Below are 24,412 nucleotides of genomic sequence, written 5' to 3' on the forward strand. Positions count from 1 at the left end.
CTCAGTATGCAATAACAGAATTGTGTGTGTGTGTGTGTGTGTGTGTATAATCACAGCAAATGTCACAAAATAATATATCTTTACTATGTGTGAAGCACTCTGATAAAAATTTTTTCCATTTTGCGTTTGCAAAAAAGGAGAAAAAGCTGGTCTGAAGCAGACTGCTGTTTGAAAAATACTAGTGGGGGAGATAAAGATTACTTAAACTATAGCAGTAGTATTGTGAATAAAGAGCAGGGGACGGTTAATTCTTATGTTAGGGTATACTAAATATGTAAATTATTTACTTTGTTAGAGTATAATATTATGGATAAAAGAAAAAAAATAGAGGAAGGTAAAGGGGATCAAATATGATAAAAGGGATCATGTATGCTGGGATGGGAGCAAGTTACAATTTTACATAGAACTGGCCAGGTAGGTCTTATTGAGAAGGTGACATTCCCTCCCCGCCTCTTCCCTCCCTCCTTCTCTCTCTCTCTCTCTCTTTCTAGATTTATTTATTTAAGAGAGAGAGAAAGTGGGAGCGGGCATGAGGAGGGAGAGGGAGATAATCTCAAGCTGACTCTGTGCTGAGCACAGAGCCCCACACCAGGCTTGATCTCAGGACTCTTGAGATCATGACTTGAGCCGAAATCAAGAGTCAGATGCCCCGAGAAGGTGACATAACAACAGAGGAGGTAGGAAGGCATCTGGGAGATTTTAGAGAGTGATGAAGAAACCAAATTGAAGAGTAAATGGAGGTTACAAAAGTAGAGAGAACAAGCTTGTAAAACTTCATTGGCTTTGTCCTTAGAACAAAATCCAGATCCTTTTTTTTTTTTTTTTAAAGATTTTTAAAATTTATTTGTTTGACAGAGAGAGATACAGCCAGCGAGAGAGGGAACACAAGCAGGGGGAGTGGGAGAGGAAGAAGCAGGCTCCCAGCAAAGCAGGGAGCCTGATTCGGGCCATGCTGCAGTGAACACCCTTGTTAATGATAATTCTTTAAAATGGCCTTTAAAAAGAATTATTTCTAACTATAGAAATGTCACTTTTTTATGTATTTCTCTTTTATCTAGCAACTTTGTTAGTCTAATACTTCTAATAGGTTGCCTGTGGATTCCTCATTATTTCTTTAAGAGAAAATTCTACAAGTGTTATTGGTAGGTCAAAACATACTTAATTTTAAGGTTTGTGCTACATGTTGGCCTAATGAAATTTGAGAATATAACCCCAGAGAAATAGCTTTTCAAAAATGGGCATTTACATGAGAAGATTTACTGTGACGTACTTAGTAAAACCGAATATGAGGAAGGACTCAAACCAAATTGAGGGATATTTAAGCAAATCCAGAGGTATGGCCCTTCTTGCTTATCTATGTTTCTGCGAATGCGCTAAACAAAGACTTGTCTCAGAACTTGCTCTTTCTGCTACCTGGAATTTTTTTTTTAAAGATTTTATTTATTTATTTGACAGAGATAGAGACAGCCAGAGAGAGAGGGAACACAAGCAGGGGGAGTGGGAGAGGAAGAAGCAGGCTCATAGCGGAGGAGCCTGATGTGGGTGGGGGCTCGATCCCATAACGCCGGGATCACGCCCTGAGCCGAAGGCAGATGCTTAACCGCTGTGCCACCCAGGCGCCCCTGGAATTTTTCTGCTCTACATATCTGTATAGTTGACTTTCTTACTATATATCATCCTCTCCTTTTTTTTTTTTTCTTAGCACTTAGTACCATGTACATATTGTAAAATTAGTTGTTTTTTTTTTTTTAAAGAAATGTCTATATTCTTCACCTAAAATGTCAACTCCTTGAGAGTAGGGACTTTGTTTTGTTCACAGGTAAATTTCCAGTGCTTAGAACGGTAATATCTGACATACAGAGGTTGCTCACTAAATATCTATTGAATGAATATTATTCCACAAGGAAATGATAATGGTTAGAGATTTAAAAAAAAATACAAAGTAAACAGGGTTCAGCATAATTTGTAAACCTAATTTCAGTAGAATAAAAAATAAGTAAGATAACATAAAAGCAAAATAAAATTGTGGAAACCCAAAAGGACAGAGGACAGAAGAGGAAGTTTCAACATAATAATTAACAATGTTTTAGAAGAAACAGATGAACTGGATTTAACTGATGAACTTAGGTTTTCATTTTTCTGCATTCAGTTCTGTGCCTGCAGAGAGAGAAGTTAAGAAGTAAGAGGGATCTTCCTACAAAACTCCAGAAAGGCTCAGGAATTTTGGTTATGAAGTGCCTCTGAAGATGAGAGTGCTGAGTGGGGCTAAAAATTCGAGGATTGGTTGAAAGTCTGGATTGGTTGAAAGTCTGGAGTAGTTTAGACCCTACATTTTCCTTCTCCCTATAGTATAGCCAGCAAAAAACTAAATATTTATTATTTGAAAAGGGTGGAACCAGAGAAGTTTCACACAGCTGGTGAGAGTTGGGATTGGAGTGAAAGGTCTTGATGAAAATGGGAAATTGAATGAAAGTTTACATATTGAATGGTGAGATCACTAGCACTGTTTTTCTTCTTTGCTCCCAGAATTCTTGTTGCCTTCTTTATATATTTTTAAGTTGAAATGTTCTTCTTTGGAAAAACTTAACACCAGGGAAATGATGTAAGCAGTGACATTTAGTGAGTTCTCCTTCAATAGAATGCCATCCTGCACTGAGGCTCACCAGTGTTCAAGTTTTATCTAGTTTCTGATTTTGTGTGATGGCTCACACTTCTTGAACAGCAGTTTGAAGATCACTCTATTGAGAGACAAAACAAATAATCAAAAAAACCCTTAGAAGAGACAGTGCTGAGAACAGAAGAAAATTTAAAGTGATTTATAGAGAGAGCAGGAGATACTGCACCAGTGAAACAAGAATAGGAGACTATAAAATGGATTATTCAGAGTGAAAAAGGAGAATTAAAATTTTGAGTCATGTATTAAAAATCTAGTAAAATGATCTCAGAATAGAATGAATATATTACAGGAATGTAATATAGTATTAGACATACATTAGGTATTAACTTTTTGTCTCCACCCAAACTACCCCTCTTCCCTTATTTTTCTCTTCTCCTTTTCTTCCCCACTTTTTTTTTTTTTTAAGATTTATTTGAGAGAGAGAGTGCATGCACGTGCACAAATGGGGGGAGGGGCAGAGGGAAAGGGAGAGAGAGAATCCTCAAGCCGACTTCCCTGAGCCCACAGCCCCATGCAGGGCTTTATCCCAGGACCCTGAGATATGACCTGAGCTGAAACCAAGAGTCGGGCGCTCATCCGGTTGAGCCACCCAGGCGTCCATTCCCACTTCTCTTTTGACATTCCTTAGATTTACCTGGTTATAGTTAATTCTTCCAGTGGCAGTCAGCCTCAGGTCTCCTGATTTAACATGTTAAATTTCTCCTTTGTTGGGATAAAATTTACTTCATACTATATTTTGAAATAATGTTTTAAAATTTGGATTTCATATCTGCTTGAGAATTTACAAGATCCCTCTATACACACCAAAAAACTAGTAAGAAAAACTCACAAAATGTTTTATAATGTATAATATAAAGATCTTACTTCCTTAATTTATAGAAAGCTTGTATAAACCAATAAGAATAAAATTAGTAATGTAATAGAAAATATGAATGAAGGATGTGAAGGCATTTAAGAAAAAAATAGAAATTCAGTTTTCTCTTAAAGAAATGCAAATCACAATGAGGTACTACTTTCTTTTTAATCAAATGAACAAATATTAGGTTTTATGATACTTAAGTACTGACGAGGAGATGGAAGAATGGCCATTTTCATGCATTGTTAGTGGGTTAATCAGTTAGGACTTCATTTGTCTGCAAGTAATAGAAAACCTGTCTATTGCTAGTAGTTTAAGCAAATAGGGACTTTTTTCTGCACACAGTGTGAAGTTGGTATTGTGTTAATAGTAGCTGGTGGTGTGAGGGCTGGCATTTCTTAATTTTCCTTGCCAATCCCTTATTGACTGCTTTAAGAACATAGGTTGTTTTAGATATGTTCACATTCAAGGTGATAAGAAAGTGGTAGGACCTGCGCTATTTGTGACTGTCCCTTTTTCTCAGAAAAGCAAAATCTTTCCCAGAGCTCTGCAGCAGATATCCTTTTCAGTCTCATGATTCCCTGATGGGGCTAGATACATTGCTACTCTGACCAAAAACAGTGTTTTATTAGGAAGATGGTGAGAGGGGATATTGGATAGGCAACTGAAAGTGTCTTGCCACATGGCTAATGCAATTTTTCTAGAGATAAAATTTCAACATCTTCCCAGATTTAATATACACATATTCTTTGATTCATTGGTTCCATTGCTCAGAGATCAGGAATGAAATTAATACATTCCTTTAATAGCTAACTGGGGCTTTTAAAAGGTGGTTTTGATGATGCCAAATAAACATTTGGAAGATGTTCCTCTTATTTGTGTTTCCACAGATCATTAACTGAAGACAAAATAAACAACTATGCAAAATTCTCACATGGATGAGTACAGAAATTCTAGTAATGGCAGCACAGGCAACAGTTCAGAGGTAGTGGTGGAACAATCAGCTGATTTCAGTACTGAGATAATGAATGTTACCGAAATGGAACAGTCCCCTGATGGATCTCCTAATGTGAATGCAACTGCAGAAGAAAATGAAATAGCAAATGCTGTGGACCTTCCAGTGACAGAAACGGAAGCAAACTTCCCTCCAGAATATGAAAAATTCTGGAAAGCTGTAGAAAACAATCCTCAGGATTTTACAGGCTGGGTATATTTGCTTCAGTATGTAGAACAGGAGGTTAGTAACTATTTAAATGGAACTAGAAGGGACAGATTCATCAGATAATATCAGATGAGGTTCACTGTTTTGTAATTAAAGTTGCCTCTTTTACAATTTTCAGATTAAGTTGAATAACATTGGATATGTACATTTTTTAGCTTTAAAAATAACTTTCATAACATTTGTACATATTTGTCAATATTAGTAGTACAAAGTAATATTTGTGATAATTGGTGTGTGTGTGCATGTGTGTGTATAATTACTGAAATTAAAAGTTACCTTGCTATTTGACAGAATTCCTTTTGTTTCAAAGGATAAGACTGTAATATGCAAGAAAAAGATCAGCTGTGTGTGTGGTTTTTAAATCTGCCAGTTTATTTGAGCTAATACATTTGGAAGAAAGAATAAATATTTTTGTGACATAAATTTCCAAGATTTTTAAACACCTTGTTTTATTTTCATCAGAATCACTTGATGGCTGCCAGGAAAGCGTTTGACAAATTTTTCATACACTATCCGTATTGCTATGGTTACTGGAAAAAGTATGCAGACCTTGAAAAGCGGCATGACAACATTAAACAGTCAGATGAGGTGCGTACATTACTGAATAAAATTATCTCCATTAGGTACTGTAAGCCAAATAATAACAAAACAAAGACTTTCTTTTTTTGGCTGGCAGTACCTACGATTTATGGTCAAACAATTTTATAGGGTATTTTATTTGCATTTGTCACTCTTGTGGCATTTGTAGCTAATATTTTCTCTCTTTGTTGGCAGGTGCGTTAAACCTCTACAGTTTGTCAAGCTTTGCAGTGCAAGCCTCTGTATTACACTGCAGCTTAACAAGTAGGGCAGGGCTTTTCTCTCACTTACATTTATTTCTCATTTTCCAAACAATATAGTTGGTTTGCTAGTCACATTTGCTACGTCTTATTGCATTTTTGGTCAGACGCTGTCATTGATGCTCTAATGGGTCTGTGCCCTATGGTCTGTAACCCAAAGCCTGCCCACACAACCCGGTCAGAATGCAGGGACTGCTGCGCTTTGAAGATCAAGACTCTGCACGTGGGGATCAGAACATTGCCATGTTCTATCCAACCTCCACCCAAATGGTAATGGTAGATTATTTAAACAAAATTCCAGTAATTAGTATTTCTAAGGTTCACCGGATAACACAGTGTTGCCTCTCTGTTAAGAAATAATTAAATATTTGAAGTACAGTTTGTTGTTTTCTTCTTAGGTGTATCGTCGGGGGCTTCAGGCAATACCTCTTAGTGTTGACCTATGGATACATTATATAAACTTCTTAAAAGAAACAGTGGACCCTGGTGACCCTGAGACAAACAGTACAATAAGAGGGTATGCTAAAAATCGATATTCAGATGTCTTCAAAGTAGAAATAAATCAAGTATTCTGATGGTGATAATCGAACTATTCATGCTAAACCGAATGTTTAACATACAGTTCTTTTTCACTATTTAGAGAAGTGATACATGTAATAAACTTATACATGATTATAAAGATTGCAGATAATAATGTCCTCATTTCACACTCCCGTTCCTTAGGTTCCCAATCCCATTCCCTCCGTGGTTTATGAATTGTGTGTTCTTTCATATACATACTGATGTGCATACATATGTGTGTATTGTACATATTTGATTTTTTAAACTATAACATCGTAATATTTCAAGCATTGCAAAAGTATTTTGTGGTATCAAAGTACTGTTTTGTATCTGACATCCTTATTTATAGGAAATAATCAGTGGTGCAGTAAACATGTCTGTATTAGTCATCATTTAGAGCATGCTAGAAATGGAACTTTAAAAAAATTTTTATTATTAACGTATAACGTATTATTTGTTTCAGCGGTACAGCTTTGTGATTCATCAGTCTTACACAATACACTGCACTCACCACATAACATAACCTTCGCAATGTCCATCACCCATCCACCCCATCCCTCCCACCCCCCTCCACTCCAGCAACCCTGTTTGCTGAGATTAAAAGTCTCTTATGGTTTGTCTCCCTCTCTGGTTTCTTCTTGTTTCTTTTTTTCTCTCTTCCCCTATGATCCTCTGCCTTGTTTCTCAAATTCCACATATCAGTGATATCATATAATAATTGTCTTTCTCTGATTGACTTAGAGAAATGAACTTTTGTCAAAGAGCACGCAACTAACTTATCAAATGTTCTTTTAAAAGTGGTATCAATTTTAAACTCCCGCAGTATATGAAGAGTAGTCATATTTTCCCATAGTTGTGCCGCATTCTCTTTAACCTCCAGTGATATCTCATTATTTTAGCTCGCATATTTCTAGATTGCTCATCCCACTTTGCCATCTTCTCGTATACTTGTATAAGGCATTTGCTCATTGCCTGTTCATATCATTTGCTTATTTTACTTTTGGATTGTCCTTTTCTTATTGATTATAGGAATGTTAAAATGTGTTTTTGGTTTTTATTTTTACCAAAGTATGTGAATATAGTTTAAAAAGTCAGTGTTAAGCTGCTTGTAACAAAAAGCAGTCCCTCCACCCCTCTTCAAGTATTTTAGCTGTTTCTTATATTTTCTTATGTGTTTATAATAGTAGCTCTTTACTGCTCTTTCTGTCTCTTCATTACATTATGATTTTGTTTGGTAGATGGGATTTTTTAGTTCACTTATACCCTGTCTTCCCATTTCTTATTTTTCCAATATAGATAGGTTTCAGAGCCTTTTATTTTTCCTGGAGTTAATTACCCCTTTTTACCCTCCCCTCCTTTTTCCCACTTGCTTAGTTTTCTTTGAACATTTAAAATTTCCTACCCTCTCCAACAGCGACCACTGACTTTCCACAAGGTACAAATACTATGTGCATTTTTTGGAAGCTAAAAAATGTATATTAGTGTTATTCTATTTAATCTGAAAATTGTGAAAGGGAATTCTACTCTGAAGTTTGTAAATTCCATTTTTTACCCTTCTTTTTGGGGGAAATCCCTCTTGGATCCTTCTGTAGTTTGGATTGGTTGCTCTGTTCTGTTTCTGCCATAGAGCAGTTATTTTGAGATTTCCTCATCATGAATCTAGGAGATATCTTTACCTCTTCCCTGGGTTTCAAGCTCTAATTTTGAGAGTATCCTGTTTTTTCTTGGCTGCTGCCTATCTTTAGAGGTGTGCATCCTGTAACTTCTTGATAAAGGATGCTTGGGATGAAAAAAAAAAAATAAAGATTTTGTAAGTCTGAAACACCCAGTGGACGATCCAGTGGGGTATAGAATTTTGAGTTGGAGGTAATTTTTCCTTAGGGCTTTAAAGGCGTCTCTCCATTCTCGTATAGCTTCTGGTGGTTGTTATTGAAAAGTATGATAACTCTCTGGATTCCCTCTGTATGACTTATTTTTCCTCATGGAAGCTTTTAAAATGTTCTCTTTATCTTTGATATAAATGCAGTTTTTTAATGATATGCTTTGATTTGGGTTTTCTTTTTCTAATTCATTGTGCTTACTAGTGGGCCTTTTCAATCAAGGGTGCTCATGTCTTTTCTCTTCTGAGAAATATTATTGGGGTGCCTGGCTGGCTCAGTCAGTATAGCATTCAGCTCTTGATCTTGAGGTCATGAGGTGAGCTCCATGTTGGGTGTAGAGTTTGCTTAAAAAATATAGTAAAATTAAAAAATCATATTATGTTTCCTCTATTGTTTTTTAATAGTTGGACATTGGATCTTCTGTTTTCATCATTTAATTTTCTTATTTTTTTATTTTTTACATGTCAGATTTTGTTTGGCTTTCTGAGGTATTTCCTGGGCCCTTGTATTGCAGTTTTAATACCTGCTATCATTTTTTTAAAGTCCAAGAATCTTTTTGTTTATTGTTCCTTTTCTTGTATCTTCCTATTTTTGTTACATGTCTTAATACCTTTTTATTACTTTTTAAAAAGTATTAAGGAGTGTTAAAGTTATCCTCTGCTCCCAGCACAGTTTTCTCTGAAGTGTTTTTGTTTACTTGTTTTCATCTCTGACTTTGTCTGATTTCTGGATTTCTTTTTTTTTTTTTTTTAAGATTTTTTTTATTTATTCAANTTATTCAACAGAGATAAGAGACAGCCAGCGAGAGAGGGAACACAAGCAGGGGGAGTGGGAGAGGAAGAAGCAGGCTCACAGCAGAGGAGCCTGATGTGGGGCCTCGATCCCACAACGCCGGGATCACGCCCTGAGCCAAAGGCAGACGCTTAACCGCTGTGCCACCCAGGCGCCCCTGATTTCTGGATTTCTATTCATGTTAAAGATTAGATTTTAGGGGCACCTGGGTGGCTTAGTTGGTTAAGCATCTGCCTTCAGCGCATGTCACGATCCCAGATTCCTGGGATCGAGCCCCATGTCGAGCCCTGCTCGGAGGGGAGCCTGCTTGTGCAAGCAGGCGCTCACTCTGTCTCTCTCTCTTTCTCTTAGATAAATAAATAAAATCTTAAAAAAAAAAAAGATTAGAGTTTAATAAACTGAGTGTGAGCTCTGTGTGTTTTATCTGGAGGGTGTTATTAGCTGGCTTGGTGGGCGTCTCAGTAGGGTGATCCTGGCCACTCAGGTTTCGTTGGGGCAATCCCAGTGTTGGTACCCTCATGTTTTACTACTGTGCCAGGCGGTTTCTCATTGAAGGATCATCTGATCAGCTTAGGAATGTGTACCTAGCTCCGGAAATCCCATAGCTGGGCAGGAAAGGAGGTTTAAGGTCTCTTACCATTCTTTAAGGCGACCTTCTTGTAAACATCCTTACTTTAGTTCATTGTCTTATTATCATATTTCCTCTCCCAACTTCTTCCATTTTTCTTAGTGCCTCGTGGTTTAATTTTCTGAATCATTTTGGGATTCTGCAGGGGCAGTAACATGTATTTTACTGACTTGAAAACCTCAGACACAAACACATACATGGGTGCATGCGTGCATATACACACACTCCTAATCCTTAGTGCGTATGTTAACATCCTCTAGTTTTAGCACATTTTTAAGCTTTGTTTAGGATGTCTATTTATCGTCTTTTTATCTTTTTTTTTCTTAGTGTGGTTTAATCTTTAATCTTTTATTGGTGTCTGAGTCTTCTGCCTGTCTTGCCAAATATATAAATCTGGTATTTTCTTCTTTTTTTAAGTTTTCTTTGTTACTCATTCATCTGGCATTTAAGTGTGTCTTTTGTAAGTCATAGATTAACCTTTTATTTTTGTCCAGCTCTTTTGCGTTGATTTAAAACTAAGTTCTCACATGTACATTGATCTGTTTTGTTTTCTTGGAATTGTTTTGTGATCCATTTTTCTGTTACCTGATCAATGCCATACGTTTAATTACTGTAGCTTCCTAATTTCTTTTGATACCTTTCAGGAAAATGCCCTCTGCGTTGTCCTTTTTGTATGTTAGCTGAATGTTAAAATTTGTTTTAACCTGTTCCACTCAGATTTGTTGGAGCTTTGATTGGAATTGTATTAAAGTTGTACATTAATTCAGGTAGTGTAGTTTTATATTGTTAAAAATCCCTCTTGATTGTAAGATATTATTTTGAAAATATGTATCTAAAAGTTTTATTCCACTGGGATATCAAATCCAGTGATTAAAATTGCTTACAAAAATCTCTTGAAATGAGTTAAGTAGTTTAAAAACACAAGGTGGTGGTGGTGTGTTGTTTTGTTTTTGTTGTTTTTTAGTAATCTGTAATTTTAGAGTCAGGAGAGACTTCTGAAAGTTTTAAAACATATGTATACTTCTCATTACCTTACAAGGCAGTTGGGTGTCGTCTTGGAGAGTTATTTTGCCAGAAAATTATTCCTTAAATTGGGATAAAATTTGTCTATGTCTTCTGTAAAGAATCTATTTGACAAACATTTCAAGTTTCACAAATATTTAAGTGTCTGCATTGTCATTCTATATGTTTGCAATGTGTGCATTTTGCATTGTAATTCTGTGTAAGATAAAATTACATGAAAGTACATATATTCCCTTTATGTTTCCTTACTCTTTATATTGTATAATTTTTTTAAATTGTATAACTGACATATATTAGTTTCAGTTGAACTTAATGATTTAATATATATTACAAGGTGTAGAATTAATATTTTAAAAATGATTTTGTCTTGGAAAGATAAGTTAGAGGTGATTTAATTTTTCAGAACTTTCGAGCATGCTGTTCTAGCTGCAGGAACAGATTTCCGATCTGACAGACTGTGGGAAATGTATATTAACTGGGAAAATGAACAGGGAAACCTGAGAGAAGTTACAGCTATATATGATCGTATTCTTGGTATTCCAACACAGCTGTATAGTCACCATTTTCAGAGGTGGGTGGAAAAATCCAATCATTAAAATATATTTGCTTTTTCAGGTAATTAATCAATATCGAGGTTTATAATTCTCTTGAAATGTCATGTGAGATTCTTTTAGATACAAATAGGAATAAATTTTCTTGCTTGATAATCACAATTTATACACTTTTAAATTTTGACGTTTTTCTATACCCTTTATGAAATATTTAGGAACTTTACTGTTTTTATTTGTTTAAAGATTTTATTTATTTGAGAGAGAGACAGAAGTAGCGACCGAGAGCATGAGTAGGGAGGGGAGGGAAAAGCAGGCTCCCCGCTGAGCAGGGAGCCTGTTGCGGGGCTCCTTCCCAGGACCCAGGGATCATGACCTGAGCCGAAGGCTGACGCTAACTTACTGAGGGTGCTCCGGAACTCTACTGTTTTTAAACAGAAGTTTTTCTTTATCCATTTTATAGATGAGGAATAATGGGAATCCTGTCTAAGGTATTTCAGAGTGATGAGGGAATGAGAAAATGGAACCCAAGTTTAATTATTCTTTGTGGTACTAAGTTAATAGAGTACATGGCACATAAATACGCTTATTTAAAATTTAATGATTTACTTGGGGCGTCTTGGCTGGCTCTGTCAATGGAGCCTGTGACTTTTGATCTCAGGGTTGTAAATTCAAGCCCCAAGTTGGGTGTAGAGATTACAAAAAAATAAAAATAAAAAAAAATAAAATATAAAATAAAATATAAAATAAATAAAATAAAATCTTAAAAACAAAAAATAATGTACTAAAGGTACATTCTTGTGATTCATATAACACCTTATACCAAAAACAGTGAAAGATCTATTTTTTGTAGTACATATAAATGTTTGTATTCAATCAAAAATAATTTCATTTAAATTTTCCACTATGATTTTCTGTCATGACTGATATCATTTCATTTTTATGAGTACTGTTAAAACAACTAATTCTGAACGATGTCATTTCCACATTCTGTTTTCTGATGTACTCAAAATATCCCACTGATAAGGACTCAAAGTCTTTCTGAACAAGAAAGTGTGTATTTTAAGTATTTGCTATGTTGTTAAATACTTGCATTTTTTTAGCTACCATATTTTCTACATTTTTGTTACAACTTTTATAAGTACTATAGTGTTAGAGCCTGTAAAGTTAGGTACTTTTTAAGTAAGTGATCTTCCAAATTTTTTTTGCTAAAAAAGCAGACGACTTTATGAAGCCTCTAAAAAGTTATGTGGATCAATTTGCTAAAGATAGAAGTTATGCAGATCCAGATTAGGAATAGGAATTGTATATATCTGAATATATGGTCTCTGTTTTTTATGAAATAGAGGAGATGCCCGGTTTGTAGGGTATAATGACCTAGGAAGACACTTGATAAAAGACATTATTAACACCAGCCTTGACATATGGAAATGCTTGATGAATATTTGTTGAATAAATGAATACAAAGGTTTTAAAAATCCTTATAAGACAAAGAGGTTGCCTTTTCCTAAACCAGTTCTTCTAGGATCTATAGTATAGATAAAGTCCGTGATGATAAGAACTTTATTTTTGGTAAGAAAAATAAAATATAATTAGGAAACGCTTGTTACATGTCATTTGCTGTATGCCAGATGTTGTTCTGAATGCTTATTTATAACTTTTTTTTTTTTTTTTAAAGATTTTATTTATTTATTTATTTGACAGAGAGAGATAGCCAGCGAGAGAGAGAACACAGGCAGGGGGAGTGGGAGAGGAAGATGCAGGCTCCCAGCAGAGGAGCCTGACGTGGGGCTCTCGATCCCAGGACTCCAGGATCACGCCCTGAGCTGAAGGCAGACATTTAACAACTGAGCCACCCAGGCGCCCCTGAATGCTTATTTATAACTTATAGCGTATAACTTAAGCACATAACTTCTGGCATTTATAACTTATTTAATCTTCACAAGAAGCAGTGAGGTATATTATTATCCCCATTTTATGGGGATATTATTAATTTTTTTTAAAGATTTTTTATTTTTTATTTATTTGACAGAGACAGCCAGCGAGAGAGGGAACCCAAGCAGGGGGAGTGGGAGAGGAAGAAGCAGGCTCCCAGCGGAGGAGCCTGATGTGGGACTCCATCCCACAACGCCGGGATCACGCCCTGAGCCTAAGGCAGACGCTTAACGACTGTGCCACCCAGGCGTCCCAATGGGGATATTATTATCCCCATTTTATGAAAGTAGAGGCACAGAAAGATTAAAATATTTGCATGAGGTCGCATTGTGTTTGGAAGTTGATTGGAACATAGACGGTGTGGCTCCAAAGTTCTTGGTATAGTCTCTTCAAATCTTTTTTGTTGTTGTTAAATGAATATCCCAGGGGCGCCTGGGTGGCTCAGTTGATTAAGCGTCTGCCTTTGGCTCAGGTCATGATCTCAGGGTCCTGGGATCAAGCCCTGCTTTGGGTTTCCTGCTCAGTGGGGAGCCTCCTTGTTCCTCTGCCCCTCCACTCCTGCTCTCTCTCTCTCTCTCAAATAAATAAAATCTTTAAATAAATAAATAAATAAATGAATATCCCAGTAGGTTTTTAAAATTGTATATATGCTTATAATAGACATTAGATTGTGTTATGCATACCGCTCTTTAATCTGTTCTTTTTCTTTTTTCCTTTTTTTAAGATTTAGTTATTAGAGGGAGAGGTGAAGAGAGAATCTCAAATAGATTCTGTGCTGAGCCCGGAGCCTGATGCAGGGCTCGATCTCACGACCCTGAGATCATGACCTGAGCCGAAATCAAGAGTTGGATGGTTTGGGGCGCCTGGGTGGCACAGCGGTTAGGCGTCTGCCTTCGGCTCAGGGCGTGATCGTGGCGTTGTGGTATCGAGCCCCACATCAGGCTCCTCTGCTATGAGCCTGCTTCTTCCTCTCCCACTCCCCTGCTTGTGTTCCCTCTCTCAGGCTGTCTCTATCTCTGTCGAATAAATAAATAAAATCTTTAAAAAAAAAAAAAAGTTGGATGGTTAACTGACTGAGCCACCCAGGCACCCCTAATCTGCTCTTTTTCATTTACTATATTGACAGCCACTTTCCTTATCAATGTATATAGCAAACTCACAAGTCGTGTTTGTGTAATGAAATCTTATGAGATGACTAATTGCTTTGAGAACCAGTGAAATGTTTTCTTTTGCTTAATACACTCCTACTTGGTCATTTATTTAGCGCTTGCTGTATAAAAGATTATATACCATTTAAGTTTTAGAAATAAAGGCTCAGAGAAGCTATGTGTTGAATGGCATTGGCTCTTAAGCTGGTCAAAAGTGTAGAGGAGGAAGCATATGTTTAAAACAAGAGTGTTCAGGGGTGCCTCAGTGGCTTAGTCAGTTGAGTGTCAGACTCTGGTTTCAGCTCTGGTGGGGGTCTCAGGGTCTTGGGATCGAGACCCAGGTTGGGCTCCATGCTCAGTGGTGAGTCTGCTTGGGATTCTTTCTCCCCCAAACCCCTCCACCACTTTGCACACGTGTGCGCTTCCCCAATAGATCAGTCAATCAATCAATCTTAAAAAAGAGAAGTGTTCTAAGTGCTGTAATAGAAATATTTCTGTTGTGTAGGTTTGTATATTGGAGGTATGCTGATGACATTATTGCTAAGAAAATGCATAATTTAAAATTTTCCTTAGCATGAAAGTTTGTGATGTTAATTTAACTTCTCAGACCCAGTCCCTGGTAGTTCTGAGCTTCAGGCCTATCTAAATACTGATAATTTCCCAACAGGCAGTTGTTTTGTACTTCTGTGACTGTAATACCTTTTCTGCTTCCCATTTGCCTGGTGTTAACTCATTCTACTCAAAACTCTACAGCTTAATGTTTTCTGTGTGAAACTTCAGTTTGCCAAAATAGAAGTATTTGTTCTGTCATTTGTGCCAGCACTCTGCCTATTTATTTGCATTTGTGTTTTTTTAAAAAGGATTTTATTTTATTTATTTGGGGGGGGCAGAGGGAGAGAGAAACTTCAGTAGACTCCATGCTAAATAAATTAGCTTTATAGTAGGAATGGCTGATGAACATTTACTGCATAGTATTCATATTTTATCACCATTTGAGACAATTTCCTATATAATGTAGCAATTATTTTAAATTTATGCTCTCTGTAAGTAGTCATCAAAGTTTTTTATTTGTAGCCTAACAATTTTGAGTTTTAGTATTTACCTGAATATTAAATCTGTTCATTTTCTTTTTTTTAAAGATTTTATTTATTTATGTGACGGTGCACAGGCAGGGGGAGCTCCAGAGGGACAGGGAGAAGCAGGCTGTCCTGTGAGCAGAGAGCCCTACAGATGTGGGGCTTGATCCCAGGACCCTGAGATCACGACCTGAGCTGAAGGCAGCCACTTAACCAACTGAGCCACCCATGCGCCCCTAAATTTGTTCGTTTTCTTACTATACTTTTGAAAATAAATTCCTCATTACTAATTTTTTTTTAATAAGGCAGTCTGTATTTTTTCTCTCCCAGTGGTGAAATGGATCAGGTTAAGCTTCAGTATCCATTGATTCTGCAAAATCTAGATTTGTTTCCCATATTATTTACATACATTAGTGAAAGCCTTAAAATCCATAAAAATTCAGGTGTGAATAGCCTCAATCAGTTTTAAGAAACTTGGGGAAAAGTCCATAAGATCGGAGTATAAGGTACATGTACAACTATGTCTAATAATTAGATTGAAGAGGTCAGTCTGGGTCAGAATATGAAAGACTATCTAAGGAGATTGGATTTTAACCTGAAGGCAGGGTAAACGAACAGAAGTTATTTTGGCAGGGGGGAGATACGATGTTTACTATTTTGTTTTTCATGTTGACTTTTTAATAACATTTTTTATATTTTTTTAAAATAATTTTTTATTATGTTAGTCACCGTACAGTACATCATTAGTTTTTGATGTAGTGTTCCATGATTCATTATACTTTTTAATAACGTTTTTGATAGTAGTATTAGGATTGAGTTGGGAATAGTGAGACTAGAGGCTAGAAGCTGTTTATGTTTATCCAGATGAAAAATAAGGAGGACTCGTGTATTTAGAAGGTAGAATCAATAGGACTTGATACCCAGTGGAATATAAGTGAATTGAGGTCAAAGAGACTTAGAAACTGAGTGGTTGACAGTACCATTAATTGGGATTAGAAATGCTGAGGGTGTTGGTTCGTCGATAAAGATGACAATTAGTTTAAGATGTTATACAAAAGGTTCCAAATTTAGGTAATGTAACTATTTTAGCTCTTCAGCTTGGTGGTTTTGATTAAAATTTGCATATATAAATTAGTGTGTGTGGAAAAATGAAATGACCCCCCCCCCACCCAAACACTATTAGCCTTAAAATTAACCTATTTCTTTGTGCAAAGTTTTGGCAGTTTGATAGACTAATCTAGAATTAAGGAGAAAAGGATGGGCTTGAGTTAAAGTTTTAAGAGTTACCATAGTATGCTTATTACTTCTGTATTAATAAGATTGGCCAGGAAGTAGGTGAAAATAGATGAGAACAAAATGCCAAATGGAATCCTTGGCAATCCTAACATTTAGGGACCGATAGGAAGGGAGAATCCTCAAAGATGAAGGATCAGTCAGGGACTTGGAAGAAAACCAAGAAAGTGGTAACTCAGGCCGAAGGTGAAGAAGGTTTTAAAAGGAAAGCATGGTTAAAGGCCTTTAGTAATGAAGACATTATTAGAGTATAGGCTGTACTATGAAACAAGTGTCCATTTAATTTTGCATGTAAGAGGCACTTGGTGATTTTAATTAGGGCAGTTTCATTGGAGTGTTTGGCATGGATACAGATTCAGGAGTAATTGGGAGGTGGGGAAGGAACTGCAAACATTTGTTGATCATTTATAGATGATCATTTATAATTTAGGGATTATATTCAATTTTAAAGTAATTTTGCATAAATACACTTTACAAAATTGTGTCATTTTACATATGAGAAAGCCAAGACTTAAGGGAAAAACTGGGGTGCCTGGGTGGCTCAGTCGGTTAAACGCTTGCCTTTGACTCAGGTCATGATTCTGGGGTCTTGGTATCAAACCCCATGTTGGGCTTCCTGCTCAAGCAGGGAGTCTCCCTCTTCCTCTGCCCCTCCCCCCACTCATCCACATCAGTGAGTGCTCGCGCTCGTTCTCTCTCTCAAAATCTTTAAAAAAAAAAAAAAAAAAAAAAAAAAAAAGTTCCCTGAAGTCAAATAACTAATAATGGACAGAAGTAGGGTTTGAATTTATGCCTGTCCATGCCTTCTCTGTTAATTGCAAAGGCATGAAAGAAATGAGGATGTCTGTAGACTGTTTCATCAAGTGGTAGGTTTTTACTATAAAAAAGGATAGAAAGGGTTTGGTGTTTTAAATCAGAGTTTTTTTGAAAGAGTACTGTGTAGTAGGAATTGAACGGGGGATCTAAAATTATGCTTCGTATATAGAGCATTTATTTTTATTGGCTTCTTTTAGATTTAAAGAACATGTACAGAATAACTTGCCTAGAGATCTGCTCACTGGCGAACAGTTTATTCAGCTGCGAAGGGAATTAGCTTCTGTAAACGGACATAGTGGTGATGACGGTCCTCCTGGTGATGACCTGCCGTCGGGCATTGAAGACATTACTGACCCAGCGAAGGTAACCAGACTTCCTGAAAACCCTTCAGTGCGTGAGAAGCTAGACTTCATATCCTTTGACTGCATGTGTTGTATGACTTGTGTCTCATATAAAATTAATTTCTAATTAAGGCACGTGGGACTTCTTTAGCTATAGTGTGGATTAAATACAGATTTAAGGTAGAGAATCTATTTTACTATGAGACACCTGGAAATAGCTTAGAAGGGACATTTTGCCCATGTGGTAATCTAGTCCCCTTTAAATACATGCACACACAACAAAGTGGCTTATTAGGAAATTCTATTATAAATTTTAGTATTGTTAATTGTACTTTGCAGATAATTGTTAACAGTTTAAAACCTCTCACTATTTTCAGATTATAGAGTAGGTGTGGATAATACTTAAATGTAAGCAATAATATTAAAAAATTTTAGTATATAACCTGCTTGACTTAAATTTTTTTCTTTTTCTTCCCAAGCTAATTACAGAAATAGAAAACATGAGACATAGAATCATTGAAATTCATCAAGAAATGTTTAATTATAATGAGCATGAAGTTAGTAAAAGGTGGACATTTGAAGAAGGTGTAAGTGTTTTTGTTTTGTAATAGGCTTCAAAATACAAAGATTAGGAATCATGTATTTTTCTTTCAGTTTTGAGTAATGTCTTTACTCCTTTTTATTTTTACTTATTTAAATACCATTGTCAATTTTCCATGATCAATTTTATCATTTTCCATTCAGTATTAGAATCTTACAGAATGAATTCGAATTTACTCGAGTTGGAAGATACCTATTTAATCTGAACCATTTTATTAGTTATTTAGTTTTTTTTTTTTTTTTTTAAGATTTTGTTTTTTTTTTTGACAGAGATAGAGACAGCCAGTGATAGAGGGAACACAAGCAGGGGGAGTGGGAGAGGAAGAAGCAGGCTCCCAGCGGAGAAGCCTGATGTGGGGCTCGATCCCAGAATGCCAGGATCACGCCCTGAGCCGAAGGCAGACGCTTAATGACTGAGCCACCCAGGCGCCCCTAGTTATTCAGTTTTTTAAATCAACTTAATGAGTTCATACTTTACGTACAACAGAATGCACCCATTTTAGATATGTAGTAAAATGAGAGTTTCCTTCCACAGATTCTAATTCTTTATTTCTGTTTTTTTAAACAGCTTTTTTGAGATATAAATCACTTAGCATATAGTTCATTCATTTAAGTGTATAATTCAGTAGTTTTTAGTGTATTCACAGATCTGTACAGCCGTTACTATGGTCCATTTTGGAACATTTTCATCACCTCATACAGAAATCCTTTATACCCTTTAGCTGTTACGTCTTTACTCCCTTACCTGTCTGTTCCACCCCTTACCCCCAGCCCTAAGGTACTGCTAATCTTTCTGTTTCTATAGGTTTCCCTGTTCTGGCCTTTCATTTGAGTGGAATCATATAGTATGTGGTTTTTTGTTGACCAGCTATGAGGTTTGACATGTATACGCACATTACAGTGCACCACAACAATCAGGATATGGAACTAGTCTTTCATCCCAGAAAGTTCTCTTGGCCCCTTTTCATTCAGTAACCCCCACCCCACTCCTAGCCCTAGGCAACTACTGATCTGCTTTCTGTTATATAGTATAATTAATTGTTCAGTTTTAAAGTACTCAATAAAGAAAAAAATTTACCGAACATAAAGAAAATTGTGTAGTGCCATTACAATGACTAAATAAATGGAAAATACATTCTATTTATTCAATTCATAAAGCATAAGAAATTTAATTTTGAAAGTTTTTATCATGAAATGTGATTACAGTTTTTTTGGTTCACCATCATTAATTACATACATAATTTAGATAATTCATATTGTTACTATAGTCATTCATTTTTGGGTGTTGGCATTGGTTTACTTTCATTCCTATGTCATACTTTATTTTCTATCATACTTTTATTACAGATTAAAAGACCTTATTTTCATGTGAAACCATTGGAAAAGGCACAGCTAAAAAACTGGAAAGAATACTTAGAATTTGAAATTGAAAATGGGACTCATGAACGAGTTGTGGTTCTCTTCGAAAGATGTGTCATATCATGTGCCCTCTATGAGGAGTTTTGGATTAAGGTAAGAAAATTAGATGCTCTGAAACTTGAACATATTATAAACATTGATCTAGTGACTAACCTTTTTTGTACTTCTGTTGAATGTTGTTCATATAACTATATCTGTTGCATTAGGAGATGGTCTGCTTGCAACCAGATTTGACTGCTGCATATGCCAACCTCGTTGCCTCTCTTCGTCCTTCCTTACAGAAACTAGTCTAGTGGTTCAATAAAGGTGCTGAATGGGTTTAAAAATAGAATTTTATCGTTCTGTCACATATTTAATGGCTTGTTCAACTGTAAATTATTCAGTATTTCCTCTGTTTCTATATATAGTATGCCAAGTACATGGAAAACCATAGCACTGAAGGAGTGAGGCATGTCTTCAGCAGAGCTTGCACTATTCATCTCCCAAAGAAACCCATGGTGCATATGCTTTGGGCAGCTTTTGAGGAACAGCAGGGTAAGAATGAGGAAATTCAGTTGATATTTTTGGGATTTTAAGTTACTTCAGGATAAAGTTCTAGGAACTGAGTCTTGAGGGATGGTTTAAAGCAGAGGTCAATAAACTTTTTCTGTAAAGGGCCAAATAGTAAATGTTTTAGGCTTTGCAGGCCATATGGTCTCTTTCCTGACGACTCTGCTATTGTAGCCCAGAAACAAATGAGCGTGGCTGTTATTCAGTTTTAAATAAAAACAAACAAAAAAACCAGAGGGATTTAGCCTGTGGACTGTTATTTGCCAGTACCTTGATAAAGGATATTTCAGAAGGTGAACAAAAGCATAAACATTTAATTAACATTTCTAGGTAATATTAACGAAGCCAGGAATATCTTGAGAACATTTGAAGAATGTGTTCTAGGATTGGCAATGGTTCGTTTGAGAAGAGTAAGTTTAGAACGACGGCATGGAAATATGGAAGAAGCTGAACATTTGCTTCAGGATGCCATTAAGAATGCCAAATCAAATAATGAATCATCGTTTTATGCTATCAAACTAGCCCGGCATCTTTTCAAAATACAAAAAAACCTTCCAAAATCAAGAAAGGTGCTTTTGGAAGCAATCGAAAGAGACAAAGTATGTATTTGTATTTTAGAATATCTTTCATTAAAAAACAAACAACAACAACAAAAAACAGTGGTTGTTTCTTATTTTGGCAACTATGATGAAAGATTTGGTCTGTATGTAGTATATTTTATTACTAAATGAAGACAACAGTCCCTCTAAACTGATGTTGCCATTCTTTAAAAAGTTTTCAAATTATAGGAATTAAAAGGTTGAGAAAATTAAGATTCTTGGATTAAAAATTGTTGCAGACATTGTGACACTTTCTATTTCTCTCACGTTTAGAAATTTTACAGCAAATACTGATTATTTTAAGTAGAGAAGCATGGCAGTTGTCTACGTTTTAGCAACCATAGCAGTGAGATTCTCCTTTTCCTAAGTATTTCACTTAATTTATCAGTTGATAAAAGGCTCACTTTTTAGATTTTCAGCTAATACCAGGTCTGCTTAAGACACAGGTCTATAAGAGTGTGTTTCCAGCTGCAGTTTAAGATGATTACACTTGTAAAGATGTAAATTAATGGGAACTGTAGATGTTTTGTTTTATATTTGTAATGGTAAGGTCAAGCCACATTAAACCCAAGATAGGATATTAGGGTTTTAACTTGGTATTTCACAGTTTGCATAATTTGGGAGATACTAGGATGATATCATTACTTCTCAATGTGCTAATTAGTTTTTTCACCTGTTTTGATGTATGCTCAAGACATTTAACATGAGTTACATTTTAATATGATTTTCAGTATTTTTCAAATTTAGACATAAAAGCTAAGGCGTTGTAAATATCTGTGTTATAATCAGAATATCTTAGAAATGTTATTAATTGATACTGCTTTTTACACAGGAAAATACAAAGTTATACCTCAATTTACTTGAAATGGAATATAGTGGTGACCTCAAACAAAATGAAGAAAATATCCTAAATTGTTTTGACAAAGCTATACATGGTTCATTACCTATTAAAATGAGAATTACATTTTCTCAGAGAAAAGTGGAATTTCTTGAAGATTTTGGTTCAGATGTTAATAAGTAAGATCTTAATTATTATTTATTTGCACAGTAAATGAGCATTGATAATTTTGGATGGGAGTTGATGATTTAGTACAAATTAATATGTTGTTAAATTTAAAATGTTTGCCTAGGTTACTTTTTCCTCATATATATGGAGTGTAAATTCAATTTTGCAAATGTGTATGTGTTTAAATAGGATAGATGGTTTGTCTTTCCTTCAAAATTGTTTTCAAAATTTTAGCACGGTAATGTAAACAATGAGAGAAGGCAGGAAATAGCAATCCCATGAAAAAAGAAATGGGTCAAGGATTGAACCCTAAAACACAGAAATAGGATATAGGCCACTAAAGGTGGATGGGCCTAATCTGAAATAGGGATGCTGTTTTATCTCTGATGGGAGAAAATGGATATGGTTGCACAGATCATGCCTAATGGACTCAATTTAATACACTGTAAGGAGCTGAAAGTTGAGGGTGGTGGAAGGATTTACTCTAAGGGGTTTGGGAAAAGGAGAAGCTTACGATTTATACTTGCAGAATAGAAGAGTGGAAGTATTGATTAGAGTATTGCTGCTATTCTTTCTGAACTGATTCTAGTAGGGAACTAGCCCACTTCTCAGTAGGCATATCCCTTTTCTAATTACCCTAATTTAGAGTAATTTCCATTGAAAAAGCTGTTGATAAAATGAGGATTAATGTGTCTTTATATATGTGTGTATACATTTTTGATGGTTGAGTAAAACTTTAGCTAAACTAAAAATTTTAACATAAGTTAATTTTAATACAATTGTATATATGTGTTTGACACATTAAATGTGTTTTATGAATTATCTAATGTAAAATATGTAAGTCTAATGAAGGTATAGGTACTGTTTTGTTGGTGGTGGTGGTACTGTTCTTTTAATAGATGAAGAGAAGCTTAAAGAGATTAGAAGTTTTTCCAAAGGTCAGCTAGCTATTATTTCATTGTGCAACTGGGATTAGAACTTGCTTCAAAGTCTATGCTTCTAACCACCTGTGCTGTATATTTAGTGTCTTCTGTTTATTTTGTGCTGAAGAAAGTTCACAAAGGAAATGGGATATTTAATTCCAGGTTTTAGTCTAGTGGATGGTATGATGATCAGAGGAAATAATGTAAGTATATGAGGTCGCACAAAACTTTTAAAGAAGGCTGTGACTTCTGTGGATTAGAATGGATTTGTCATCCTTCACAGAGATGGGGTTTCTTTTAGGTACTATTGGATTCTGACAAGGAGAGGATAAAATGGTGGCAGAAAGTGAAAGTTCATTTAAAAGTAACATCTGCTTCGCTGGAGGGCTTTGGAAGTAGCAGTGTGATGCTGATTGTGCTGCGGATTGTCAGTTAGGCCCCTGCAAGGATAGAGTGTCTGTGTATCAGGTCTAAGGTTGCTGTCGTTGAAATGTAATCAGGGAATGATTGAAAAATAAATGAGCTTAGAAATTAGAAACTTAGAAATTTAGGTAGCAGTATAACGTATTGGTAAGAATTGATATTTAATTCAGACAAATATATGCTTAACTCTTAGCTGTGTCACTTACCATTTGTGTATTCCTTAGTTTTCAAATTTTCTCATGTTATGATTGAATCTCTCTTATTACCTAACCCACAGTTTGTTAAAAGTCTTAAAAAACTTGGTCCATTTAAAGTGCCTGATGTTGAGTAAACACTCAACCAGAGATTGCTGGTATTAACAGTTGCATAGCCTCTTGAACATTTTGGGATCAGAATTACTGGTTATCATTAGATGTGTATATATGCAGGCTGCCCAGCAAAGTTGTGTATGCATGTAAAGTATATTAAGGTCATTTCTACAGAAATGTTAATTATCTGTGTTCAGGTTTATGATTACTTTAAAAAATAAGGCCATTTGTCTTTATAAAAAATATTTCAGAAAATGGTAAAAGGAAAACAAAATCTTTAGGATTTTACAGTCAGTTTGGCTTCAAGTAACATCGTTTTTGAAGTTCTGAGTTCCAGGTGAGACTTACAATGCACATAACATGTTAGAATTTTTTTATTTATTAAAAATTATCTTTTTACAAAGAAAGATTTACTTGAGAGAGAGAGAGAGAGAGAGAGCACGTGCACGCATGAAGGGGAGGGGCAGAGGTAGAGGGTGAGAGAGTCTTAAGCACACTCTGCCCTGAGTGCAGAGGCCACATGGGCATGATCTCATGACCCAGAGAGCATGACCTGAGCTGAATCCAAGAGTCGGATGCTTAACCAACTGTGCCATGCAGGTGCTTCCTAAAAAATCATTTTTTAAAACTGTGGTAACACTTACATTGTAGTTTTATATTAGTTTTTTTTTTTAAAGATTTTATTTGAGAGAGTGCATGAGTGGGGTGGGGTGGGAGGTGTTAGGAGGGGGCAGAAGGAGAGGGAGAAGCAGGCTCCCCACTGAGCAGGGACCCGGATGTGGGGCTCGATCCCAGGACCCTGGGATCATGACCTGAGCTGAAGGCAGACGCTTAACTGGCTGAGCCATCCAGGTGCCCCTGTAGTTTTATATTAGTCTTAATTCAGTTTATCACATGGCCAAAGTTTAAATATACTTTATCCCAATTGGTGTCAAGTAAGTATCTTTAAT

At 35.8% G+C, this 24,412-nt stretch overlaps 1 protein-coding gene and 1 non-coding gene across 8 annotated transcripts in view; both read left to right on the forward strand.

Moving 5' to 3' along the window:
- The window catches only part of PRPF39 (pre-mRNA processing factor 39), a 30,677-nt gene that overhangs the window by 4,293 nt on the left and 1,972 nt on the right, over positions 1-24,412 (forward strand). Inside the window, exons 1-11 of one of the 7 annotated variants that reach the window (XM_034648404.1) lie at positions 4,748-4,770; positions 5,218-5,598; positions 5,702-5,864; positions 5,993-6,111; positions 10,882-11,049; positions 17,492-17,657; positions 18,115-18,222; positions 19,583-19,747; positions 20,062-20,188; positions 20,534-20,802; positions 21,635-21,819. In XM_034648404.1, coding sequence (XP_034504295.1) covers positions 5,778-5,864; positions 5,993-6,111; positions 10,882-11,049; positions 17,492-17,657; positions 18,115-18,222; positions 19,583-19,747; positions 20,062-20,188; positions 20,534-20,802; positions 21,635-21,819 — 1,394 coding nt within the window. In that variant the 5' untranslated portion in view covers positions 4,748-4,770; positions 5,218-5,598; positions 5,702-5,777. Of the gene's footprint in view, positions 1-4,423; positions 4,771-5,215; positions 5,865-5,992; positions 6,112-10,881; positions 11,050-17,491; positions 17,658-18,114; positions 18,223-19,582; positions 19,748-20,061; positions 20,189-20,533; positions 20,803-21,634; positions 21,820-24,412 lie in introns of those variants that run through there. The other 6 variants (XM_011236693.3, XM_002928768.4, XM_019809469.2 and 3 more) reach the window with 6 other exon arrangements.
- Positions 20,880-20,965, forward strand: LOC117797348. Its single transcript, XR_004622276.1, has one exon. It is a non-coding gene; the product is annotated as a small nucleolar RNA SNORD127 (small nucleolar RNA).

This window comes from Ailuropoda melanoleuca, chromosome 20, assembly GCF_002007445.2.
Source record: "Ailuropoda melanoleuca isolate Jingjing chromosome 20, ASM200744v2, whole genome shotgun sequence".
Taxonomy (NCBI): Eukaryota; Metazoa; Chordata; class Mammalia; order Carnivora; family Ursidae; genus Ailuropoda; species Ailuropoda melanoleuca.